This window comes from Pistacia vera, unplaced genomic scaffold (genome assembly GCF_008641045.1).
Source record: "Pistacia vera cultivar Batoury unplaced genomic scaffold, PisVer_v2 Contig1055, whole genome shotgun sequence".
In the NCBI taxonomy this organism is placed as follows: Eukaryota; Viridiplantae; Streptophyta; class Magnoliopsida; order Sapindales; family Anacardiaceae; genus Pistacia; species Pistacia vera.
Window position 1 is genome coordinate 303,756 of NW_022195088.1, and position 17,615 is coordinate 321,370.

The 17,615-nt window shown below is 37.4% G+C and overlaps 2 protein-coding genes across 2 annotated transcripts; both read left to right on the forward strand.

The window, feature by feature from the left end:
• Positions 1–8,448: 8,448 nt before the first annotated feature.
• LOC116128713 (signal recognition particle subunit SRP72-like) lies at positions 8,449–12,625 on the forward strand. Its single transcript, XM_031414469.1, is given in 8 exon segments — positions 8,449–8,554; positions 8,557–8,580; positions 8,678–8,814; positions 9,241–9,593; positions 10,517–10,600; positions 10,719–11,013; positions 11,146–11,481; positions 12,143–12,625. Coding segments are annotated over 8 exon segments (1,818 nt in total).
• A 2,864-nt stretch (positions 12,626–15,489) lies between these two features.
• LOC116128722 (signal recognition particle subunit SRP72-like) lies at positions 15,490–17,531 on the forward strand. Its single transcript, XM_031414475.1, has 3 exons — positions 15,490–15,795; positions 15,929–16,603; positions 17,475–17,531. Exons 1-3 carry the CDS (start codon positions 15,490–15,492, stop codon positions 17,529–17,531), a joined length of 1,038 nt encoding a protein of 345 aa, XP_031270335.1.
• The last annotated feature ends 84 nt before the right edge of the window (positions 17,532–17,615 follow it).

Sequence of the window (17,615 nt, forward strand, 5' to 3'; positions counted from 1 at the left end):
TAAACGATCCAGTAAGGGATATACCAAATCTCTCCAGATGCATTTTAAAATCTATCAACCCTTAATATATTGGTTAATAATATTTTTTCCTTGCATTATAGGTACTTGGCTATTATTAGACATGAGACGTTGTTTTGGGTGTTGAATATTTTGGTGAGTGGCTAGATGTTGTTTCGTTACTTGTTCACTAGTTTCTCTTGGTTGTATGTCAATCTTTTGTGGTGCATTAAACTGATTTTATGTCCTTGGATTTTTAGCTATGCCATCAAGAAGAAGGATGCAATTGAGAGAGTTGCCAAGGCCAACCGTTGAAGACTTATTAGTGAATCATAAAACAATTTTAATAGTTTTGATTGGTATTTTATGAGATTCCCTTTTTGGTCTCATGGACTTGTTATGAATGCTTTGTTGTTTTCAATTTTTTATGTTGATAATTGGATATCTTTTTGTTTGAAGTTTTGAATAGATGATAGTAAGGATGCTTCTAGTTACTTAATTGTTGCTTTTATTGTACTACTAAATTCATTCAATATTGAGATGTTATTGTGCATATAAATTCATTCAATATTGAGATGTTATCAATACAAAATCGCTTAAGCGAGCGATGACATCACTTAAGCTAATTTTTATGAATTTTAGAAGGAAATGTCAAGTACAAATAAAATTGGCCTTAGTTGCTTAAGCGACATCGCACAGCTTATCTGTACAGGATCGCTTAAGCGATCTTGAATTTGAGAAGGAATAGACAAGTACGAAGAAAAATGGCCTTGGTCGCTTAAGCGACCACGTCTTATCTGTATAGGATCGCTTAAGCGAGAACTGACATCGCTTAAGCGATCTTGAATTTGAGAAGGAATAGTAAAATACAAAGAAAATTGGCCTTTGTCGCTTAAGCGATGTAAGCTATCGTTTAAGCGATCACGGTTTATTTGTATAGGATCGCTTAAGCGAGAGCTAACATCGCTTAAGCGATCAAAGGTAATTTGCTTTTGTACTTAGAATAATCCTTCTCAAATACACAATCACTTAAGCGATGTCAGCTCTCGCTTAAGTGATAGCCTACATCGCTTAAGCGACCAAGGCCAATTTGCTTCTTTTCTCCTCAATCTTTTGATATTGTGAACGTTTGAGTGAGAAATTATATTCCGTAATGTTTATTTAATATTTAGTCCTTTTTTATTAATTATTTTTTTCATTTCAATAGAATGTGAAAAGAAAACTTTGGTCTTTGTCGATCAACACCGTACATAAAACTAAAAGATCTATTGTTATTCTATTTTTTTGTTAGTTCTCGGCAAGAAAGTAATATATACAAAATATAATATTGATATAAAATTGAACTCTGCAACCAGCTGCTCTGCACTCTGTAGACCAAGGCTAAATAGACGGGATCGCTTAAGCGATTAAAGGTAATTTACTTCAATATTTCTTTTCCATGTTTATGGACATATGTTTAATATAGACGTAAAAAAACTAATTTAGTTAAAATATAATAACGGTCATGGTCTATTAGAGTAGGTGCTCTAGAGCTAATCAATTATTGTAGAATTGACTCTTTGTAATAATGTTCACTAATCAATAAAAGACATTTTATACTATATCGCGTAAATCATCATTGTATGTATTGATATATGTCCTTAGAATGGTAGAACCGTGACGAGGGTATCAGGTGTTTCAAATCTTGATAGTAAGAACCCTATGACCACATAGGGTAGCCATTCTAGAAACGTCCGTAGCCCCAGTATTGTTCTGAAGTAAGGGCACAGACAATACGATAAGGCTATCATAGTGTTGAACGACTCTGCCAAAAGGCAATGACTGATCTCACTTGTGAAGGTTGTTTGGTGACAACCTGGTGCAACACATGGGTGCTTATTGTAGGCAAGCTCACTGGACTGACCCACCAGAGGATTCCATATGGATGGTAACCCTAGTGTCTATGGAACAAATCTTCTAACGAATGGTGGTACATGTGATCCTTAGACTTGAGATCACCGGAGCGTCTTGTGCACCGATTGGTGTAGTTTGACACTAGCCTAACGCAGTTCTATTTAGAGCTGTCAATACGATAGTGATTGGCTGCATCAAGGAGTGTATCAAGACTATGGTGGATATATAAAGGATTCATCACTCCTGGGTACGAGAGAAGTTATCTCACGGCGTAATTCAGTAAATGGCAATGACACTAAAACTATGGCCATAGTGGGATTGAGTTGTTGCTCTATCTAGTTTATAATACAGGTCATTGGTCCAGTAACTGAATACATAATATTGAGAGTAACTGAGGTTGACACTATTTCTATGCCCCGGTCTCGTCAAGATAACGTTTGATGAAAGGATTGGATTGTACGGTAAGCATATCGTTGACAGGTAGCTGCTTCGCTGAATCCGAATCTACCGAGCGGCCATGATGCCTTGCTAGGGGCCAATCTTGGTCTGTATGTAGTGAGACGATTAATTGATGTTAATCACGATACTACACACTACCGATATGATAAGGAGCCTACGGGTCACACATATAGAAATAATTTAAGAACCAGTTTATAAGAAGGGCGCTTTCGTCTTTTTAGGCAAAAGAGTATTTTGGTAATTTTACAATACAATTAAATTTGCTGAGGTCGTAGCCTTTATTTAATTTGTTAATTAAATTAAATAAGTGAAATTATATTTAAACATGTGTTCGTATATATTTAAATGAATTATTGTTATTGTTAAATGTTAATATATGAAATATATATATTAATTGAATTTAATTGAAATAACAATAATAATTAAAATTAAAATATCTTAAAAGGGTTGTTTGGATACAAAGGGTGTTTGGGTTGGAGCCTAAGCCTATTCCATGTTGGAATAGGGCAAAGTGTGCACTATATAAGTGCAACACTTTGTGAGAAATAAGGAATTCTTTCATTCAATCATTTTAGACTAAAAGTTCCAGCCCCTTTTCTCTCTTCCCAAGCCAGATTGGTTTGGTTGTTGAATCAAAATACTTTTGATTTTGTTCTTGGTTCTTAAGGCTAAAGAGGATTTAGCAAATCCCTCTTTAGTTGCTTGAGGTTGTCTTCGCGTAGACTACATCGGCTCGATCCTACACTTGAATAGATAGCGAAACCCATTCCGAGACAAGTTGGAGGAGCCTCCAAACGTGGGTATGGTTTCTAAACTTTAAATTGATTTTTCTGCAGTTTCGATTATAATGTATAAACTATAATTTTTGTGTCCTGATCTTGGTTCTAAGGAACGATCTATAAGGTTTAAAATTTTTGTTTCCGCTGCCATGTATGATCGTTTTCCTAACATGGTCCACTGAATGAATCGTACACCTGATTTGTTTAATATAGACGTAAATATTCTACACTATATATGTTTAATATAGCCGTAAAAGAACTAATTTAATTAAAATATAATAACGGTCATGGTCCACTGAACGAATCGTACACCTAATATGTTTAATTTAGACATAAACATTCTACACCATATATATTTAATATAGCCGTAAAGGAACTAATTTAATTAAAATATAATAACGGTCATGGTCCACTGAATGAATCGTACACCTGCTATGTTTAATGTAGACTTAATCATTCTACACTATATATGTTTAATATAGCCGTAAAAGAACTAATTTAATTAAAATATAATAACGGTCATGGTCCACTGAACGAATCGTACACTTGATATTTTTAATATAAACGTAAACATTCTACACTATATGTGTTTAATATAGCCGTAAAAGAACTAATTTAATTAAAATATAATAACGGTCATGGTTGTAATAGCTTCTTTTCTACTAGTATACTTAAAAAATATACTAAGAAAACACACATATTTTTATATGAAAAGTAGATAGGCCCAAATTTTCCTTTACTAAGCATATAATTCTTTACATAATACAAAAATAACATAAACAAAAGCTTTTACAATGGCGGACAGTAGTGCCATTTCTCTCCGCTTCTCAACGTCCATCCAACCGCTTCTCACCTATTTCCTACAAAACATGGAAAATTAACGAGGTGAGCACAAAATGCTCAGTAAGTAAATCCTTTACTCTTCCATCCCTGTGAATTTCTCTTTGGTTCTTTCCTTACTCTATTCTTTCTTTGTTTCTAGTTCTCACTGTTCTTTCATTTCTTTCTAATTCTCTATGTTCTTTCTTTCTCTCTGTTCTTTCTTTCTCTCTGTTCTTTCTTTCCCTCTATTCTTTCTTTCTCTCTGTTCTTTCTTTCTCTCTGTTCTTTCTTTCCCTCTATTCTTTCTTTCTCTCTGTTCTTTCTTTCTCTCTGTTCCTTCTTTCTTTCTGTTCTTTCTTTCTCTCTATTCTTTCTTTCTCTATGTTCTTTCTTTCTTTCTTCTTTTCACTAACCATGATGGAAGTCATGGTAACATGCATGGATGAGATGCACATGCACTAATGCAAAGAAATGCATTTTCTTTCTTCTTTTCTATTTCTATTTCTATTTCTTATTCTGTTTCTTTTCTTTTCTTTCTATTCTTTTCTTTCCTTCTTTTTCTTTTCTTGCTTGCTCAAGCTCTTCTTCTCTTTTCCTTCTTTTCTTTTCTTGCTTGCTCAAGCTTTCTCATTCTTTCTTATTCTTTGCCGATCGGACTTGGTTGATGCATGGATTCAGAACCCTGGCCGTGTGAGTGAGTACAGTCCTCATCTACATGCACTCTTACAGACTGTACAAAATCTTTCTTCTTCTTAGGCCACTCAATTAAGGTGGCGTGCATGTAGAAAATTCTTCTTGGTACAGCCCTCATCCACATACACTCTTACGGGTCGTACAAATTCTTCTTCTTCTTAGGCCGCTCACTTAAGGCGGCGTGTATGTGGGAATATTCTTCTTATCACCCACGGGTTCCCCATCACAACAACCTTTTCTTCTTTTTATCTTTTTACACTTCTTTAAATAAAATTCAGATTTGGAACCTTTTAATATTCTCATTTCTTTCTATTTAATCTTTAATATTCTTTAGTGCTTTTTCATGCTCTTATGAATATGTATGCATGTAGATGGCTTCATGCTTATAATTCTTTCTAAATTCACATGTTTAAAGGCAATTATGCAATATGGAATGCAAACATGTCATTCTCCACCATCTACAAACTCATCTCAATACAACACATAATCATACTCATATAAACACTTATCTTTGACATTTCATCAAACAACTTATGTGCATAAAGTAACCCTAATTTGGCTACATTTCTCTCTCTTTTCTAAGCCACCAAAAATTGGAAATTAAGCCCTCCATATTCAATGCCAAATCTGCCCAAAATATACACTTCAAAATTTCCACTCCAATTCTTTCAAATCTCATCCAAACATTCATCAAACATCCAATACACCAACATAACTACTCATGGATAAATTATAATCATCATTCAACACCAAATCCATCAACAATTTCTACATATAAAGCATATGTACACATAAAAGACATTCTCTACACCATAACTTAAATCATACTTAGGGTAGGATTTACTTACCTTTGATATGAGCAAATTCAACCCTTTAAGAATCTCCTCAAATTCAACCCTTTAAGAATCTCCTCTGATCAAACTCTCTTCCTCTTAAATCCTATGAGCATAAACCATCAAAATCAACACTTTAAAAACTAAAAATCACTTCTTAGTGCACAGATCTTACCTATAGAAGCTGAAGATTGAAAATCCACTAAAAAACACCCAAAACCTATGAATTTCCTTTGAAGAAGAATTGAAGAATTTGAGAGAATATGGAGGTGAAAGTGGCGTGCGTATGGGTAAGAGTGGCTAGGGTTTCACTCTTCAATTTGATATAACATAAATATTATCTATAGTTTCCCATTTTGCCCTTGCACTTTCTTTAAAATTACATCTATGTCCCTTAGTCAATTACCATAATGCCCTCATTTTTATTGCATTCTCCATGAACTTTTATCTCTTTTCACTCCTCACAATTTCAACTAATTTTGAGTGAAAAGACTATTTTACCCTTAATGAAAGTTCTTCACATTTTCTCAAAATAACTTCAACAAAATCAACTAAGGGTATAAGAACATAAATTAAATTACGTACCTCCATGTGGGTGTTACAATGGTCCACTAAACGAATCATACACTTGATATGTTTAATATAGACGTAAACATTCTACACCATATATGTTTAATATAGTTGTAAAAGAACTAATTTAATTAAAATATAATAACAGTCATGGTCCACTGAACGAATCGTACACCTTATATGTTTAAGATAGCGTTAATCGCTTAACCGATCTAGTGAAATACAATAAAAATAATCCGAATATACTGGATCGCTTAAGAGATTTCATTTCTCGCTTAAGCGATCCTGTGTATTTAGACTTAGTCGCTTAAGAGATCTGGTTGTATTTATGTTATCGCTTAAGCGATTCTACGCTAAGCGATCACGAACAAGACAGAATCAATAGACGCACGATCGCTTAAGCTATTTATTTTATCGCTTAAGCGATCCTTTGCTTTTAACCTTGGTCGCTTAAGCGATTACAAATCACTTAAGCAATCATGTCTGAGGTAGAATAAACTTCTGCCCAGATGCACGATCGCTTAAGCGATTAAGTGTATCGCTTAAGCGATTCTTCGCTTTTACTGTTAATCACTTAAGCGATCACGAACAAGACAATAAATAAGTGCCCAGACGCACGATCGCTTAAGCAATTTATTATATCGCTTAAGCGATCCTTTGCTTTTAACGTTAGTCGCTTAAGCACTCATGTCCAAGGCAGAATCAACTTCTGCTCAAATGCATGATCGCTTAAGCGATTCTTCGCTTTACTCTTGGTCGCTTAAGTGATTTTAGATCGCTTAAGCGATCATGTCCGACGCTTGATACCACCATGATTTTTATGGCACCAGGGACCATGGTCAATTACAGTGACGGCAAGATCATCACTGCACTATCTTCCAGCTCAGGCTCCCTCATATTTGAAGAACAACACATCACTACCACAAACAACCTCCCTATGGCCTCCCTTGGCTTCCCCGGTCATCTAGAAGCCTAAAACACCCACTCTTCTGATGCCCTCCAACTAGTTGACAAAATGCAACAATGACCCTAACAACAAACACCAACCAAATATCCCCAAATTAGCACCAACAACCAATAATTTCATCTTCTTCCACCTCCTCGTTGGAATTTGCATCGGCATCCTCCTCTTTAGTTTCAATTTCAACTCCTGCTCTCCCTTGTTTCGCCAGCAAAATGTCTTCTGTCAGCGCCGTCTCCTCTCTTGGTGGAGCAATTTTAGTCATCAGAAGTTGCTCTACCGTAACTTCTTCTTCTCCATTTTTGGTAGACCTAGTGGTGCCTACAATTTGGAGAGTGGATGGGTTTTTTTCTGTTTCTTTGAGGATCTCAACCATTATAACTTAATCGGGAATGACAAGGAATGACAAAAATGCAAAGAGCAAAGAAATTGAGAAATTACATAAAATTGGAAGAAAAAATGAGAGAGAGGAAGGTATTTGAATCTTATTTTGAGAAAGAAAAGCTGAGAGAAATGTGTTTTGCCTTTCAAATTTTAAATCAACTTCTCTTTATTATACTCTAACCCACAAATGTTTAAATCTTTTCACCTTGCTTTAATTACACTTAAGTGTGTCATGTCATACCTTTTAACAAAAAAAAAAAAAAAAAAAAAAATTCAAGATAATTTTGTTAAATGGAAACTTAAGATGTCGGGGAGTTAAATTTTCTCCTTGCCTTGCTCTGCCCTTGTGTTCTTTACTTTACTCACTCTTGTGGCTGTGGACCTGTGGTTTCACCTTCTTCTCTCACCTTGTAGTTTTCTTTTCTTTGTCTCTCTCTTTTACATAACTAATTCCACTCTCACACTATCAAAGCTTAGTTTTTGCTTTCTGGGATTTCTTTTCTTGATTCTTGTAAACATGGATTCTTGGTTTTGATAATAAAAATCATATCTTTTGAGCTTAAAACTACAAACCCATTTGGAATTTAACAATATTCAGCTCAAAGTTTCAATCTTTTTATGTGTAAATTTCATTTGATTTTCGTTTTATTTGGAGTGTAATGTTTAATGTTGATGTGGGATTGTGGGTGTCGATTTTTTTGTTTATTTTCAGATGGGTTGTAATTTATATTTTAAGATACATCAAATTCTGGCCTTATACCTCTTAACATCTTTGAGCCAACACCAGTGGCAAATAGGGTTTAAACTTTAAACAACATATTGTGACATATCATAACCAATCTAATTGACCTTCTCATCCCTCATTTGGCCTCTAAAATAACGCTTCACTGGTCACCCAAGAAACCCGAAGAGATGTTGTAGGAACACCAAAACTCAGATTACAGATACAGCCTAAATCCCCACGTTCTGATACTCCACCCTCCAAATTCGCCTCCTCTCTTATCTGCTTGGTAACCGAGAAAATAATACAAGCAATTCCCACAACGAACAAAATCCAATGTCTAAAACTAAAGAAAAACCAAAGCCTGCGCCGTCGCAGCCACCACCTGCCATCGAAGATCTATTCACCTCTCTTAACAGACATATTGAGCGATCTAAATTCAAATAGCCGTCAAAGTCGCAGATCAAGGTACGGTTCTCAAGCTTTCAGGCTATTCATTTCTTTTTTATTGTTTAACATGCTATGTTCTCTTATTTATCGAATGCTGCATGTAAGTGTTTTGCAGTTCTCTCAATTGCGCCCGACGATGAGGACGCGATGCGGTGCAGAGTGGTGACACTGATAAGGGCAGCCGACGTTGATGGAGCTCTCTCCACAATTCAATCGTCTCAGAAGCTCCCTATTGACTTTAGTTACTTCAAGGTTTTTAATTTTCTAAGTGTTTCGTGCTGTGCTTATCTTATTACCTATAATTCGCTACCATTGTCGGTTCTTGACATATTGTGTTAAAACGTGGTTAATTTTTAGAGAAAATGGTTGATTGCATTTGCATGCTAGCTGCCATGATAGAATATTTATTTATTTTATATTCTAAAGTTCGTTCAATTTTTGTTGGTATTTTGCATGACATCGTTGGAGTGCATTTTCTCCCTTAGTTTGAGTTCTTCAATAATAACGTGAGATAATACATCTATTTTTCTTATATCTTTGCTGCGGCCTCTACGTTTTCTCAATTGTTCTATTTTTTTTTAATTAATCTTGGATGATCTGTGGCTGAGTTAGATGCTTCTAAAGTGCACATAAACCTGGCATGTTGATTTTAATTTTCCTTCTGCTGTTTCTAAATAGACATATTGCCTATACAGGCAAAACAAGTTAGATGAAGCATTGGAGTTATTGAAAAACCAAGAGAGCAATTCTGTTTCCATGCTCTTGAAATCTCAGATTTTATATCATTTAGGAGAAATAGATGCATGTGTAAATATATATGAGAAGCTTCAAAAATCCAAGATCGATTTTTTAGAAATAAATTTTGTGGTTGGTTTGATTTTGGCCGGAAGGGCTTCTGAAGTGCAAAAAACACTGGATGGACTTAGGGTGAAAGCAACTAGCAGCTTTGAATTGGCATACAACACCGCTTGTTCTCTAGTTGAAAGGAATAAGTACTCTGATGCCAAACAACTCTTGTTGGCAGCCCGACGGTATTAAGGCACTGCTATCATAATGGGTTTTTTTTCCCCCGAAAGTATATTATTTATTACATTACTGGAACTTTATGAAAATGTTTCTAGTTTTGTATTAGTCTTCAACCTTATAATCGTATAATTATTCTAATAATTATACAAATGACATTTTGAGTGTGAATTCTGTACAGCTTATGGATATTTAGTTGATTTTAACCATTTTTATGTAAGAAAATGTCTATGGAGATAATTTGAGAGCAATGTCAGAAGTACAAACTTTTGATGCAGCACTTCTCAGCAAACCCTTCATTAGATGTCATGTTATCTGATTGTTGTTTATGAAAATAACTCAAAATAGAGTCCACAGCTTCATGTGTTAGTTTCCAGTATGCTATCTTCAATGAGCTTGATTTGTCGTAAAATTTAAGTGGTCATAAAGATGGTTCCCTTTGATGTCTACTTGGGCTCCATTCATGGCATGATAGGTTTGGACATCGACAATGAAATTCCACACTGATGCTGAGTTCATGCCATAGAGGAGAGTTCACAACTGTCTTATAATTTAGCATATGCATCTAACATTTACTTTAATTGATCACTTGTTTGGGCTTTATCATTTTTGGATTCTTTTTTTGGTTTTTATTGGTGTTGCTGAGTGCACATTGGCATTTTTTTTCATATGAAAGGATGCACTTATTTTTAACTGAAAAAATTGGATGAGTTTCTGAGTGGGAATTTTATGAGGTTTTGAAGATATTCAATTCATATGATCTTTTCTGTCTGTTATAATTTTATTTATTTATTTTTGTCTTGCTTATCATAATTTTTTGGCTGGTGGCTTCTATTTTCTTATACTTCATGTGTGAGTTGTTAAAGTTTAGAACTTCTTGTAAAGGTGAGACAGTTGAACTCTGTGGACACTGATTTACTATTTTTGTCAGAATTGGTCAGGAAACACTGACTGATGAGAACTCTGCTGACGATGAGATAGAGCTTGAATTGGCTCATATAGCTGTCCAATTGGCGTATGTTCAGCAGGAAAAATAACTGCATTGTGCAAATATTGTACTGTTTTAATTTTTTTTTAACTTTTCCCTCCATTTTTTCGTTGGGAGTTATACAACGGTCAGTAATGCAAATTAGCTTCTTTTATCAGCTCCTTGGAAACAAACAAGAGGCTATTGGAGCTTATGCAGACATTATCAAATGAAATCTGGCAGATGAATCATCACTTGCTGTGGTAGTGAACAACCTCATTGCACTAAAGGGTCCAAAAGATGTTTCAGATAGCTTAAGGAAACTTGATCGCATCAAAGAGAAAGGCATGCAAAACTTTCAGCTTGCTGGTGTGCTTGACTTGAAGATTTCATCAAAGCAAAAGGAGGCAATATATGCAAACCGAATGCTTTTACTTCTTCATGCAAATAAGATGGATCAGGTATGCTACTGGGGTATTGCAAATTTCTCTCTGATTTGTCCCATTTTTCTTTTACTTCTATGAGCAAATTCCGCTGCTTCAAGATTCCTAGTTACCTGATGTCTTATACGTTTCATTGCTACAACTTTACAGGCTCAAGAACTTGTTGCCACATTGCCAAACCTTTTTCTTGGCAGTGTGATGCTAGTATTGCTTCAAGCTACTGTCTTAGTGAGGGAGAAAAAGGTTGCAAGAGCTGAAGAAATATTAGGGCAGCATGCTGAGAAGTTCCCTGACCAGGCCAAAGTTGTTCTTCTGGCAACGGTACAGGTTGCCGCTGCTGCCAACCATCCTCATATTGCAGCCGAGCCCCTGGCTAAGATACGTGATATCTAGCACATGCCTGGTACTGTGGCCACCCTTGTGGCTCTTAAAGAGCGTGCTGGAGATATCAAAGGTGCAGCAGCTGTGCTTGACGCTGCAATCAATGTTCTGAAAACCAAACCGGACCGTCCAGTCGGACCAGTTCGACAGGGAGCCGATGGTATTTCCGGTCCGGTATCTCATAAAAATCGACATTTACCGTTAAACCGGATTGAGCCGCGGTTGGACTGCCAGAATACTGTCGAGTCGCGGTCCAATGGCAGCTCAATCCCGTCGGATTCCAACATCGTTCGATGGAGAAAACACCACCATTCGACATGACGGCATCTCCACGACCAAACCCATCCATTTTCAGTGGCCGTCGTCCAGCTTTTGTCGCTCGCCGTCCACCTAAAGTTTACGGGACCGTCAAATTTCTTTTGTTGATTCCGGTGAGTTCCGGCGCTGATGGAACTCCCTAGCACCACCATCAAATTCGTTGGCACCTATACATCAAAGGCCCTATGATTCCAACTTCGATTGGCCGTTGATCATCGCTGCGGCCACCACTCATCAGTCTCTTCGCGCAACAGGGGTGTTTTAGAAAGATTTCAAACCTTAAAGGAGTATTATAGGAGTGTTTTTGATGAATTTCAAACCTTCAGGGACTAAAATATAATTTTATGGAATACGATCCAACCAACCGATCCAACCGATCAAACCGAAAACCAGACCCTTGAACAGGTCATAGTCCGGTCTGGTTTTTGAAACATTGGCTGCAATCAAATGGTGGTTAAATTCCATGACTGAGAACAATCAACTAAGTGTTATAATGTAGGAGGCTGCTTCCTTCAAGCTTAGACATGGCCAAGAGGAGGATGCCTTCCATCTCTATGAGGAGCTTGTGAAAACGCATGGAAGCATTGAGGCATTGGTTGGGCTGGTCACTATAGTTGCTCATGTGGATGTTGACAAGGCTGAAGCTTATGAGAAGAAGCTGAAGTCGTTGCCTGGTTTCAAGGGGGTTGATGTGAACAGTTTGGAGAAGACTTATGGTGCAAAACATGTTGAAGGCGTTGCTCATGTTGTCCCTGAAGTACACGAGGAAGGAAGGAGGGAGAAACCAAAGAAAAGGAGAAAGAGAAAGCCAAGCCCCAAAGGATTTGACCCTACCAACCCTGGTCCTCCACCAAACCCAGAAAGGTGGCTCCCTAGGAGAAAGAGGTCAAGTTACAGGCCTAAGAAAAACCCCCTAAGTGTGCTAATTTAATAAATATCCCAATACATAAAAATATATAAAATGACAAAAAGACCCCCACCACTTGCAGTGCCAGATTCCAACCACCACTGTCGGAATCTAGCCGAAAAAATTGCATAACCACACATATCGGTCGGATCTGGCCAGTATGGTGTCGCTATGGCCTTTTTTGGCCAGATCTATGGCCATATGTGGCCATCGACGATCGGAAAAGGCCAAAGGAGGCCATCTTTGGTCGTCAGCGACGGCCAAAGATATAGCCGTCGTTGTTGGTCAACGATGGCCAAGATCTGGCCTTTTCCGGCCAGATCCACTGTGGATCTGGCTGGAAAAGGCCAGATCAGTGAATTACAGGCCAGTTTCGATCTGTAATTCACCGTTGTGACAGGTCGGTGGTAGTCAAAATTTGGCAAGTATGGGTCACGGGGGTGTTTTTGTTAATTTTTAAACTTTTTTTCAAGGGGTATTTAATGAAATTAATAACCTTATGGGGTCTAAAAGTAATTAAAAAAACAGGGTAATATTTCTGGAATAATGTGCCAAACATTATTTGGAGAATAGGATTGAGAATATGGATCGCAGCCACCACCTGCCATCGAAGATATAAGAAAAAGTATAGGCCGCAATAGAGATATAAGAAAAATAGATGTATTGTCTCACGCCATTATTTGAAGAACTCAAACGAAGGAAGAAAATGCACTTCAACAATGTGATGCAAGATATCAACAAAAATTGAACGAACTTCAGAAAATAAAATAAATAAATATTCTATCATGGCAGCTAGCATGCGAATGCAATTAAACATTTTCTCCAAAAATCAACCACGTTTTAACACAGTATGTCAAGAATCGACCATGGCAACGAATTATAATTAAGAAGATAAGCACAGCACGAAACACTTAGAAAATTAAAAACCTTTAAGTAACTAAAGTCGATAGGGAGCTTCTGAGACGAATGAATTGCAGAGAGAGCTCTATCAATGTCGTCCGTCCCTATCAGAGCCACCACTTTGCATCGCATCGCGTCCTTATCGGTGGGTGCAATTGAGAGAACTGCAAAACAGTTACATGCAGCATTTCCATAAATAAGAGAACATAAGATGTTAAAAAATAATAAAGAAATGAATAGCCTGAAAGCTTGAGAACCGTACCTTGATCTACGACTTTGATGGCTTGTTCAAGTTCAGATTGATTGGCATTGACGGATTGTTTGAATTTAGATAGCTCAATATGTCCGTTTAGCGAGGTGAACAGATCTTCGATGGCAGGTGGTGGCTGGACGATGCAGGCTTTGGTTTTTCTTTAGTTTTGGGAGCCATTGGTCGAGATTTTGTTCGTTGTGGGAATGCTTGTATTATTTTCTCGGTTACTAAACATAATGGAGAGGAGTTGAGTTTGGAGGGTTGAGTATCGGAAGGTGGGGATTTAGGTTGTATCTGTAATGTGAGTGTTGGTGTTCCTACAACATCTATTCGATTTCTTGGGTAAGCCGTGAAGCGTTATTTTATAGCTCAAGTGAGGGATGAGAGGGTCAATTAGAGAGGAAGTTTAACTCTGAAACTCCCAAGTTTGCATTTAAAAAAAATGACCTTGTAAATATTTTGTAATTTTTTTTAATTTAGAAAAATTGACATGGCCCACTTAGGATTCATTAAACATGTAAAACAGTTTAAACTAAAAAGATTTAAACATATGTGGGTAATATTATAATTAACAGAAGTTTGTTTAAATTTTGAAAATTAAAAACTACCCCCACCCTTTAAAATTGCTTAATCGAGACAAATACCCAAAAAACGACCGACGAATACCTTTGATTTCTCTGCCATTTTTGGCGACGAAAGTGTCTTATTCCGGCAGATATTTGATCCTAAAGCTTCCTTACACAAAATCATGACTGATATTGACAAAGAGGAGGAAAACCTAACCCCATTCCAAATCCTAGACTCCAGCGGCAGCGGTAGTTCAAAGGCTGTCAAAGAAGACGCTCCAGTGGATCATCCGATGAGTGAAGGTGGTCCAGAGGCAGAGGAAACAATGGCGGCACAAGAACAAAGAGAAGAATCGGAAAATGATTCTGAAGAGGAGGATGTCAGCGAGAATTTAAGTAAGGAGGAGGATGTTGGTGAAGAAAGGGTACGTTTTTTACTTCTTGTTATGAATTTGATTGATTTGTGCAAATTTGGGGGATATCTAGTTGGTTTTATTGTTACGATGGTTGTGGCATTTTGTCGAGCAATTGGTGGGCATTAGGGGAGTGGCCTTGTTTGGGTTCCAGAAGATGGGGGAAGGCAAAGGAGGTTGTAGGGAGGTTGTTTGTGGAAGGTTGGCGGGTTGGGGATGGCAAGAGGTGGCGGAATAAAGGGGCTAGAGGGCTGGCCACACACAGCACACGCAATTGTGCATGGCCAGCCCTGCAATATCCAGGCAGCCCTTTAGTCCCCCTATTTCGCCACTTGCTGTCATCCTCAGTCCTCCAACCTCATGGAACCTGCCACAACAGCCTCTGTAGGACTTGCATTGGCTTCCTCGATCCTCTTGAAGCCAAAAACACCCACTCCCGATGCCCTTGAAGCCCATATCCCCCAAATTGGCAATCTATTGGTTGTTTTGATGATTTTTTTTTTTTTTTTCTTTTTTGCTGATATTTAGTTTACATCGATTGTGCAGATTTTCCGAAGTGTAAATTATAAAGACTATGGGTTGGAGGTTGTAAGCGATAAGGTATTATACTTCCCCGTAAGAGAATGCATTGGCTTGTATAGCTGTCTAATTAGCATATGTTCAGTAGATAAAATAACTGCCTTGTGCAGATATTGTACTATTTTAATTTTTAATTTTTCCCTCCATTTTTGCGATGGAGTTATACAATGGTCAGTAATGCAAATTAGCTTCTTTGATCAGCTCCTTGGAAACAAACAAGAGGCTATTGGAGCTTATGCAGACATTATCAAACGAAATCTGTCAGATGAATCATCACTTGCTGTGGCAGTGAACAACCTCGTTGCACTAAAGGGTCCAAAAGATGTTTCAGATAGCTTAAGGAAGCTTGATCGCATCAAAGAGAAAGGCATGCAAAACTTTCAGCTTGCTCGTGTGCTTGACTTGAAGCTTTCATCAAAGCAAAAGGAGGCAATATATGCAAATCGGGTGCTTTTACTTCTTCATGCAAATAAGATGGATCAGGTATACTACTGGGGTATTGCAAATTTCTCTCTGATATGTCCCCTTTTTTCTTTTACTTCTATGAGCAAACTCAGCTGCTTCAAGATTCCTGGTTACCTGATGTCTTATACGTTTCATTGCTGCTACTTTACAGGCTCAAGAACTTGTTGCCACATTGCTAGACCTTTTTCCTGGCAGTGTGATGCCAGTATTGCTTCAAGCTGCTGTCTTAGTGAGAGAGAAAAAGGCTGCAAGAGCTGAAGAAATATTAGGGCAGCATGCTGAGAAGTTCCCTGACCAGTCCAAAGTTGTTCTTCTGGCAAGGGCACAGGTTGCTGCTGCTGCTTCTGCCAACCATCCTCATATTGCAGCCGAGTCCCTGGCTAAGATACGTGATATCCAGCACATGCCTGGTACTGTGGCCACCCTTGTGTCTCTTAAAGAGTGTGCTGGAGATATCAAAGGTGCAGCAGCTGTGCTTGACGCTGCAATCAAGTGGTGGTTAAATTCCATGACCGAGGACAATCAGCTAAGTGTTATAATGCAGGAGGCTGCTTCCTTCAAGCTCAGACATGGTCGAGAGGAGGATGCCTTCCATCTCTATGAGGAGCTTGTGAAAACACATGGAAGCGTTGAGGCATTGGTTGGGCCGGTCACTACAGCTGCTCATGTGGATGTTGACAAGGCTGAAGCTTATGAGAAGAAGCTGAAGCCATTGCCTGGTTTCAAGGGGGTTGATGTGAATAGTTTAGAGAAGACTTCCGGTGCAAAACATGTTGAAGGCAACAATGACCTTAACAACAAACACCAACCAAATATCCCTAAATTGGTACCAACAACCAATAATTTCATAAAATATATAGATTATTACCTATTCTTCTTCTTCTTCCACCTCCTCGCTGGAATTTGCACTGGCGTCCTCCTCTTCATTTTCAATTTTGAATCTGTCGTCCCTTCTTCTGCCAGTGGGATGTCTTTTGTCCATATTGTCTCCTCTAACGACGAGGTATCCTCTGTCGGTAGAGTAACTTCAGTCATCGAAAGTTACTGCATCGCAACCTCTTCTTCTCCATATTTGGTAAACCCAATGGTGCCTGCAATTTGGGGAGTGAATGGATTTTTTTGGATCTCAGCCATTGTAACTTAACCGGGAATGGCGAGGAATGGCAAAAATGCAAAGAGCAAAGAAATTGAGAAATGGCATAAAATTGGAAGAAAAAAGAGAGAGTGGGAGGTGTTTGAATCGTGTTTTGAGAAAGAGAAGTTGAGAGGAATATGTTTTGCCTTTCAAATTTAAAAACCAACTTCTTTTTATTATACTTTAACCCACAAATGTTTAAATCTTTTCACCCTAACCCTTTTTGCTGCTTTAATTACGCTTAAATATGCCATGTCAGATTTTTAAACAAAAAAAAAAAAAAAAAAAAAATCAGAAAACCTTTTCTAAGTTTATATTCTCAATTTCAAACTTGGGAAGACATGTCAGTTAAACAAATCTTATTAGTAACCAGGCTCTTGGGATTCAAAAATATACTTTAGAAACAAAATAATCTAATTTTCTTTGTCCTTTTATTTTAATTTCTTCGCGGATACACGTCATACTAAAAATATGCTATAAGGAATTATTGATGTAATAGTATCATGAAATTATTAATTTAAAAATATATTTTGTAATTTTGGCATAATTGGGTGAATGGTAGGTAGTAGGTGAAGTGTTTATGTTGTCAGGAAAATCATGTACGCAATCATATGCATAGTGAATGGTTGCAATTGGCAGCCCAATTTTATAAGTTTCGGGCCAAATTCCAACACTACTAGCTCTTATACACCGCCCATGTAAA